Genomic DNA, 10,185 nt, shown 5'->3' with positions numbered 1-10,185 from the left:
GCAGTTACATATTAAACACAGGCGTGTGCAGGGATGCCAACCACATTTCGCTTCAGCACATCATTGGCGCAAAATTACGAATGTTCCGGAATTTTTTGAGCAGATCTTGTACAAAAGCCTTTGAGGGAGGCTTCAGTCAAATTTTCCAACAGAGCATAGGAAAGGTCGAAGAAAACTCTTTCATAGCTATCATTTCAACAGAAGACAATGAAAGCAAGCTTCATAGACATTGGACATTGTAAAAAAACCAGGTCATCAGATCTGTGTTACAGACAACCTGTTTCTCCAAAACTTCTGATTTGAAAAATTTCCTCATTAACTCTGTGACCATAGATTGGAATGAAGTATAGAGGAAAGGAGCTAGGGGGGCATCTCACTAAAATTTAGTCAGAATCAGCTCAACCTAAACAGCCATAGTCTCAAGAAAGAGAAGATGACCTTGCAGCATTTGTCCCTAAAAGACTCAACCACTACTTGATAGATATGACTCTTAGGAACTCAGATAGTGACCTTAGGTTTCATTTTTACCTACTGTTCTTTCCTTGCCCTTTCTACTAGCTTCAAATACTTTTCAACAATTGTTAACATTTGCTGAGCCCCTGAAAAACACAATAGTGGGTAAGTTCTACCAGATTAATTTATTGAATTAACCAGTTGTCATCTGGCAAGGCCATCATCAGACTTTAACTGACTACTGCCGTCAAAGAGGATTCAATACATTTAAACAACATTGGAAAATATGTTACTCATCTAGAGTGAGGCACAAACACACAAAAATATCAACTTTGACAGTGGAGTGGTAATGCAATTAAAAAGTTTAAAGTTGAATAGTAAATAAAAGTAAAGGGAGCAAACTAGAAAAAAAAATATTAACACTAAACTCAAAAAACACTGGTATGTAATGATTTAATTTAAAATTAACAATATTATGAAAATGATAGTAGTTACTCAGTAATATAGTGGAGATTCTGAGTTGCAGATAGGCAAAACAAAAAGACTGTCAAACAAAGCTCTCAGCCAGACAGACCCACATGTTCACTGTTTTTGGCAGTCCGTTTATTCTATATTTGTGCCTCACTCTAGATGAGTAACATCTTTTCCGATGTCGTTTAAAAACATTGTAACTTCACTGATGATGATAGTTAAGGTTTGATGGTGGCCTTGTGAGTCAACAACTTGTTAATTCAATAAATTAATCTTGTAGAACATAAACAATATTATGTTTTTCATTTATAAGTAAGCTGTTCTACCAAGAAAAGATGGAAGAATCAGCTAGCTGCCATTTTATTTTATGCCCACTAAATGGCAAAGAAGCTCTTTCGTACACAACAGCAATTAGATAAATAGCTGTTGGCATGCTACAATAATAATTTTTCCGCATACATTCAAAGCAATGGAGGTATGCAGCCCTATCACCTCCTAGATAAAAGGATTCAAATAAGCTGCAAACTTCCCTAAAAGACATATCTTCCTCATCACACTGTGTTAGAAAAAAAAGTAATACATCTGAACAGATGTAAGTGTGAAACCACATCAAATACTCCTCACAGCTCTTTGCTGGTTCATATCGCTTCACAAACACACAACCACAGCAAAACAACAAATCGTGGAAGTGTGGTCAGGCTGCAGGAGAGGCATGCAAACCGTTCTACACCACCAACAACAACAAACGTCTGCACAGCTCAGCTCACACTGACTGGCTGTTGCATTGACCTGAGTGAGGGGAGGGAAGGAGGACGCTGCAAAACTGATGGCAGGCAGTTCCACAGCACCAAGAAGAGGATGAACAGTGAGCCTAACAATGTATCAAGCTAAGCAGAAAGCAAGCACATGTCTCTGCCCACAAGCAAGTTGGGTACCATGTTTTCTCCAGAGTTTTTAGGCAAAATGCAAAAATTCACCGAGTTTTACCAGTTTTTTCAAAATGCTGGACACTGTTACTTTTTCTTTAAATTGCTGTTAATATATTAATATGATTAACATTTACTACATGTTGTTTTACAAACAAAGCTTCCACACTGCAGACAACAAGATGGAATACTTGTCACACAGATACACGTACTGGTGAATATACGATTGGCTGTGCCTGTAGCCTTGAGCACAGTGGAAACATGACATACCTCCACTACTACTTGTTAGCCTGGAACTGAAATAGATATGAATTTACTTACAGCATTAAAAGTAATTTCAATACGTTATCCACATTTCTTATATTGGAATGCATGACCCTAAGTGTACCCATATGTAAAATAAGTGTTGACATTTTTTCAAGGCAAACTCTATGAACAGGTTACTGAAATTCAAAATGTCATAATGACTATGGTCAGTAATTAAAAGGTAAATAGTCCTCTGAAAAATAGCGATTTGAGGCTATAAGAATTGAAATTGTCACTTTCTTTAAACAGTTTCCTCAATATCGCACCACGCAGTGCACAGAAGAAAATGCCATCTGCGATGAAGAGGAGACAGGAAACATTGCACTGCCATGGCACCAACAGGTGGACAACTGCATTGGTGGGGACTGCTCCGTTAGACACCACGTGTCATGAAGCTGTAAGTGTGTTTTTAAATGCTGAGGCAGTCAAGACATGGTTTCTACTATGTAAGCATGGGCCAGTTACATGTTCCTTAAATCACACCAAAAAGCACATTCTGATGCAAATGGGAGAAGTCAAAAGTCATTAGGCACACCACAAAGCAAAAATCAGTAGACCATACTGCCCATGCAGAGAAATAGTTCTCATGTCACTGAGTGCCAAAAGAGATAAACAGTTTATATTTTCTGCATTATACACCACTCTCCTTCATGGGATATATCAAACATGATGAATGGATGAATGATTAAAGGATTCTAACATTCACACAACCAGTTATAAGAACAGTGTGGGACAGTGATTGCTCTGTGCACTTGGTTGGGCTGTATGGAGGATGCCACCATGTTGGTTGGTTGGCCAGTAAATCGGTACTTGTGTAAGGCCCTTTGGTTGGGTGATATTGGACTCGCCCTTCCAAAGAAACCATTCTGGCATTCATCTTAAGCAATTTTGGGAAATAATGGAAAACACAAATCTCGGTGACTGCACGTGGATTGCAACCATCATCTTCCTTAACGTAAATACAATGTGCTAAACACTGTTCCGCTACAAACAGTGCAGGGCCACTTGTGAAAGCAGTCAGGTCATTTATCAACTCTGCTGTAACTTATGCACAGTCTTTTATGCAGACATGACCACCCACAGCCAGCCACCTGAATTAATGGTCACCATAAAACTGTTGACCAAACAGTGACAAGAGCAAGCCACTGAGCTTAATATTCTCACATTCTCAAGTACAGTGGCTGCTTCACAGTCTATGCCTTACAGATTGGCTGTGTCCCACCACATTCAGCTCTCTAAATTGCATAAATGAGAACAGTTACTACAGCGTGTCATTCAACCATCCAGTCCTCCTTGCCTCAGTCTCCATTAGCCTCTGTCTCACACTCATCTCCACCTAATCCCTTATTCCATTTCTCATGCCCCTCAACAACTTCACTCTAGCATAATCCATATATCTGTTAGTTTATACCACACTGTTCTGTTCTCTTATTCTTTCAGCCTTGTTATCTTTTGTCCTCATTCCCCTCCCCAAAGCTAATTCCCACTTCCTCTGCCTGAGTCCGGGAGAGCTTGCCAGTGTTACATTTATTTCTAATTCCCTTTCTGCTTCTCATTCCACAGCAATCACCCTTCTTACCCTTCAAACTTGCGTTTTAGTTTCAAGGACGGACATTGTCCGAAAGTTTAGAGATGATTTCAGTCTTGTTTATGGATGTATCAACTACTTACTGCTCAACTATACACTGACCAGTTACCTTTATTCTTTGCATTGTTTGTATACCACCCAGCACTCTCCAGAATTATATAAAGAGATAAACATGTGGTATAAAGACATGTTTATGAAATCATATAAGGGAATTCTCTCGAGGTAGAATATTTATGATTTACTTAAAATATTTCAATGACAATGGGATGTTTTGATGCAAGTGAGTATGGGTGCGAAGATCCTCCTAATCTGGCTAGTACTACTAGTGCATGACAGAAGATTCTAAATATGCAGTCTCATAACAAAGCATCATCACTTGCTAAGTTAACTAATTTGTTTACAAGATTTGATCCTGTCTGATTACCAAGCATTGTGCTCATTATTAAGCTAATGTGGTATATAAATTCATTACTGAAAATATTCTGTGATTTTTAAGTCTTTTGACTCTCAACTTGTGATTACTCTCTACAAAATAACTTCCAGATTTAGTACAAACAACTTCCATACTGTGATCATACAAAACTAGCTTGTAATGCTTGTTGTTGTTGTGGTCTTCAGTCCAGAGACTGGTTTGATGCAGCTCTCCATACTCTATCCTGTGCAAGCTTCTTCATGTTCGAGTACCTACTGCAACCTACATCCTTCTGAATCTGTTTAGTGTGTTCATTTCTTGCTCTCCCTCTGCGATTTTTACCCTCCACGCTGCCCTCCAATACTAAATTGGTGATCCCTTGATGCCTCAGAATATGATCTACCAACCGATACCTTCTTCTAGTCAAGTTGTGCCACAAATTTCTCTTCTCTCCAATTCTATTCAATACCTCCTCATTAGTTATATGGTCTACCCATCTAATCTTCAGCATTCTTCTGTAGCACCACATTTCGAAAGCTTCTATTCTCTTCTTGTCCAAACTATTTATTGATCATGTTTCACTCCCATACATGGCTACACACCATACAAAGTGCTTATTAACAATAAAATAATACTGTAAATTCTGTCATAGCCCATAAGCTTAAATTCTGTCATAGCCCATAAGCTTAAATTCTGTCATAGTCCATAAACATGCGGCACAACCGAAATGTAGCCACAATGCCATATAAAAGATGGTGAAAACTTAGGGTATTGGATGATCTGTGTGAAATAGATACTTTGGTCATTGACAGTGAAAATGAGGGACACAAAGAGGGATCTGAAACACTCAAAGCCATTAAAAACAGGTTTCTTCCCAATGCGGTGGAAGATTCAATGCAGTCATTTCTTTAAAAAGAACATCAGTGGCCAAATAAAAATCCTCGAGGTACAATTTTTACCCTCCATTCAGGGCATAAATCAGCAGCAATTTAAAATTAATATTAGGTTGGTGCATAAGTAGGTAGCATTCTTGTCTTGAAGGTTCATATTCCGGTTGCCGTGTGTTTATTTATCAACTATCATTTTTTATTTATGGTTCACTGTTTGTATCTGAGTTTACATATTGTCATTTTGAGATACCGAGCGAAGCTGTGGATGTTAAAAAACGGAGTGCAAAGCGGAGAAATTATAACATTTCAACATATTCTTCCGTGTGAGTTCAATAGAGGGGTGATAGCAGCGTATGCAGCCAGAAATATTCACGGCATTTATGAGAATAATGCCACTGGACATAACACAGCAAGAAAATAGTTTTCTCATTTTAAGGAGAATCGTTTTGACATTAATGACACTCTACGTTCAGGAAGACCTTCAGTTGTTGATGAAGATCATTTAAACACATTAATCCACAATAATTCATGTCAAAGTACTCAAGAAATGGCAAATGTGATGAACTGTGATCATTCCACTGTGCAAAATTTCTACGCAATGGGAAAGTTTCAAAAATCAGTGTATAGGTTACCACAAGCTCTAAGTTAAAATTATAAAAATCACAGGGTGGCCATATGTGCATCTCTGCTTGCTTGTCATCAACTGGCTTATGAACAATACCAACAATTCCTATCTTGTATAGTTACTGGTGACAAGAAATGGTGTCTTCATACTAACATAATGACAAGAAAGAGATGGTCAACCCCAAACAAAGCAGTAACTCCCATGCAAAGACCTGCGTGCATCCACAAAATATAATGTTATGCATCTGGTGCAACAGAAACGGTATGGTGTACCACGAATTGCTTCCCTAAGATGTAGCCATCACTGCTCACATTTATTGTTGATAACTGAGACGTCTTGCAGACAGAATTTAAGAAGAACGAGCAGGAAGACTGTGTGAACTACTGCAACTCTATGATAATGCCCACATGCTTTCTACTAGACTAACAAAAAACACTATACAGGAGTTGGGTTGGGAAGTCATTCTGCACTGAACTTATTCACATGATCCTGCACCTTCAAGTTTCCACCTTTTCTGCTCTCTATAAAACAACTTTCAAGGAACTTCCTTTCCAGATGAAAATACGGAATTGAAAAGTTACTCCAGCATTGGCAGACAGTTGTAAACAGTGAAGAAGAATATATTATTGATGACTGAAGTCTCTATTCTATGTATCTGTTATGTTTATTAAACTTACAGAAAAACATTAGAAACTTATGCAGCAACCTAATATATGAGCAGGAACTGTAGGTGACTGAACTATCCGGTACGTGCATACATTCTCCCAGCTGAGCTTACAGGTGCTGTTTACAGTTTGCTACAGTATCTGTCACTGTAATAAGAGGAAGATGTGGTTTATGCATGATGACCTCTGAATACATTTCAGTAGCACTGTTTGAGATGCACTGAATGACATCTACCATGTCAGATAGAAAGTAGGGGAGGACAGTTGCATGGTCCTGTCTGTTCCCCTGATCTCAACCTTTTGAATTATTAACTATGAGGCATGAGACAACTTTTTCATGCACAGATATTCCTGTGATTTTTACAAGCCACTGTAGAACTGCAAGTAACATGCAAATAAGTGAATTTCCAGACCTGCTGCAAATCTAATTACTTGACAGTAGAGTTGAAATGGGAAAGTAGAAATGGAGAATTTTATACTGTGTACTCAGATAATATTTTTAACACATTACACGATAAAGTATTTTCCTGACACACACGTATGGTTCTTCACTCCCAGCCAAACTCTGGTTTGATCATATACATGTGTCAAAGTTTCCAATGATGAATTCATATAGCCTATTTAAGTTCACACACATGCATTTGATATGTGTTTAAAGCAAGAGTTTCAGCCTATACTGATATTAATTGCCATGAAGAAAAATAATCCTAATCCTACTCCTAATGATCCAACTCCCCAAGACACTATCCAAATTGAACCCTGCCTGGAACAGTTCCGTCCTCCGTCACAGCGGGACCCACCTCCTCTTCCTCAAAATCACCCTCTCCAAACCTTCCAGGAATTTCTCACTTCCAGCCTTGCCTCTCAATCTTTCTTGAAAAACCTTAATCCTACTCCCAACATCACCACAGCTGAAGCCCAGGCTATCCTTGTAACCATTGATGCCACTTCCTTATACACAAATATCCCGCATGTCCAGGGCATCGCTGTGATGGAGCACTTCCTTTCGCGCCGATCACCTACTACCATATCTAAAACCTCTTTCCTCTTTACCTTAGCCAGCTTCATCCCAACTCACAACTTCTTCACTTTTGAAGGCTAGGCATACCAACAATTAAAGGGAACAGCCAAGGGTACCAGGATGGCCTCCTCGTACGCCAACCTATTTATGGGTCACTTAGAGGAAGCCTTCTTGGTTACCCAGGCCTGCCAACCCAAAATTTGGTACAGATTTATTGATGACATCTTCATGATCTGGACTCACAGTGAAGAAGAACTCCAGAATTTCCTCTCCAACCTCAACTCCTTTGGTTCCATCAGATTCACCTGGTCCTACTCTAAATCCCATGCCACTTTCCTTGACGTTGACCTCCATCTGTCCAATGGCCAGCTTCACACATCCGTCCACATCAAACCCACCAACAAGCAACAGTACCTCCATTATGACAGCTGCCACCCATTCCATATCAAACGGTCCCTTCCCTACAGCTTAGGTCTTTGTGGCAAACGAATCTGCTCCATCCTGAATCCCTGAACCATTACACCAATAACCTGAAAACACCTTTCGCATCCTGCAACTGCCCTCCCAACCTGGTACAGAAGCAAATAACCAGAGCCACTTCCTCATCCCCTCAAACCCAGAACCTCCCACAGAAGAATCCCAAAAGTGCCCCACTTGTGACAGGATACTTTCCGGAACTGGATCAGACTCTGAATGTGGCTCTCCAGCAGGGATACGACTTCCTCCAATCCTGCACTGAAATGAGCTCCATCCTTCATGAAATCCTCCCCACTCCACCAAGAGTGTCTTTCCGCCGTCCGCCTAACCTTCGTAACCTCTTGGTTCATCCCTATGAAATCCCCAAACCACCTTCCCTACCCTCTGGCTCCTACCCTTGTAACCGCCCCCGATGTAAACCCTGTCCCATGCACCCTCCCACCACCATCTACTCCAGTCCTGTAACCCAGAAGGTGTACCCGATCAAAGGCAGAGCTACGTGTGAAAGCACCCACGTGATTTACCAACTGACCTGCCTACACTGTGAAGCTATGTGGGAATGACCAGCAACAAACTGTCCATTCGCATGAACGGACACAGGCAGACAGTGTTTGTTGGTAATGAGGATCACCCTGTGGCTAAACATGCTTTGGTGCATGGCCAGCACATCTTGGCACAGTGTTACACCATCCAGGTTATCTGGATACTTCCCACTGACACCAACCTATCAGAACTCCGGAGATGGGAACTTGCCCTTCAATATATCCTCTCTTCCCATTACCCACCAGGCCTCAACCTCCGCTAATTTCACGTTGCCGCTGCTCATACCTTACCTGTCATTTAACAACATATTTGCCTCTGTACTTCCGCCTCGACTGACATCTCTGCCCAAACTCTTTGCCCTTACATATGTCTGCTTGTGTCTGTATATGTGCGGATGGATATGTGTGTGTGCGAGGGTATACCTGTCCTTTTTTCCCCCTAAGGTAAGTCTTTCTGCTCCATTGGAATGACTCCTTACCCTCTCCCTTAAAACTTACATCCTTTCGTCTTTCCCTCTCCTTCCCTCTTTCCTGATGAAGCAACCGTGGGTTGCGAAAGCTTGAATTTTGTGTGTTTGTTTGTGTTTCTATCAACATACCAACACTTTTGTTTGGTAAGTTACATCATCTACACATAAAATTCAAGCTTTCGCAACCCACGGTTGCTTCATCGGGAAAGAGGGAAGGAGAGGGAAAGACGAAAGGATGTGGGTTTTAAGGGAGAGGGTAAGGTGTCATTCCAATCCCGGGAGCAGAAAGACTTACCTTAGGGGGAAAAGGGAAAGGTATACACACACACACACACACACACACACACACACACACACACACATCTATCCGCACATATACAGACACAAGCGACATTATATATATATTGAGGTGGCAGTGTGTAATGGAAACGTGGAAACGGAGAACATTATATTACATACTCTGATAATATTTTTAAATCCTTAAAATATAATAATGAGTTTTTCTGTTACATGCTTATAATTTTATAATTGTTCAGTACGTGAAAGGCTGTTTGGGTCATAGACAGGTGTCAAATTTTACAATAATCAGTCCACACAATGAAGATTATTCACTTGCATTTGAGAATAAAGCAGAAGTTTTAGTGAATGCTGAAATTAATTATGACACACTCTGATTGTTATAAAAATATATTTATATAATATATACATAAAAGCAAACAATCCTAATTCATTAACATACAATAAATTAAACACAAGTATTTCAGTTTGAATGTACAATTCTTGATAAATTATGATTTCCTGATTCAGTTAAGTTCCTTGGTTTCACTTTTCAGAAACAATTTGATGGTTGCTCAGCTTCTTCTGGAACTAAAGTGATTGTGTCTTGACTTCAATTGGTTACTGTTTCTGGCAGTGATTATATTAGAGATCACTGCTCACAGCACCTATAGACAATTCACGCAGTCAAAGTATTATGTAACAGACTATTTGGCAATGCTGCTGGAACCTAGGACACAGTGTTTACACAATGAACTACAATTCAAGGCACAAAACATCTTTCTGCTTTATGTTAACCTTTGGTTTCTGAAGGCTTTATGTCTCCTAAAAATACAGAATGCTGCAAGAGTAATTCCACCACTGGATCATCTTTCTTGTTACTAAGTCTGTCATATTCAGCTCCAACAGACCATAATGATTCCAGGTCATAAGTCAGTCTTGCAGTTTTGGAAAAAATGTGCAATGCAATATTACCTGAAATAAAGGAACTGCTTCAGATTAATGATGATTATATATAAACATTACTGGAACAACACAGGCATCCTGGCCCATTAACTGTATC

The 10,185-nt window shown here is 39.8% G+C and overlaps 1 protein-coding gene across 1 annotated transcript in view; it reads right to left on the bottom strand.

The window, feature by feature from the left end:
* Positions 1-9,517: 9,517 nt before the first annotated feature.
* LOC124797957 overlaps positions 9,518-10,185 on the bottom strand; it is a 28,808-nt gene continuing 28,140 nt past the window's right edge. The window contains exon 3 of the mRNA XM_047261114.1: positions 9,518-10,097. Coding sequence (XP_047117070.1) covers positions 9,916-10,097 — 182 coding nt within the window. The 3' untranslated portion in view covers positions 9,518-9,915. The remainder of the gene's footprint in view (positions 10,098-10,185) is intronic.

This window comes from Schistocerca piceifrons, chromosome 5 (assembly GCF_021461385.2).
Source record: "Schistocerca piceifrons isolate TAMUIC-IGC-003096 chromosome 5, iqSchPice1.1, whole genome shotgun sequence".
Taxonomy (NCBI): Eukaryota; Metazoa; Arthropoda; class Insecta; order Orthoptera; family Acrididae; genus Schistocerca; species Schistocerca piceifrons.
The sequence above is the reverse complement of the archived record's forward strand: the minus strand, read 5'-3'. Positions and strand labels throughout refer to the sequence as shown.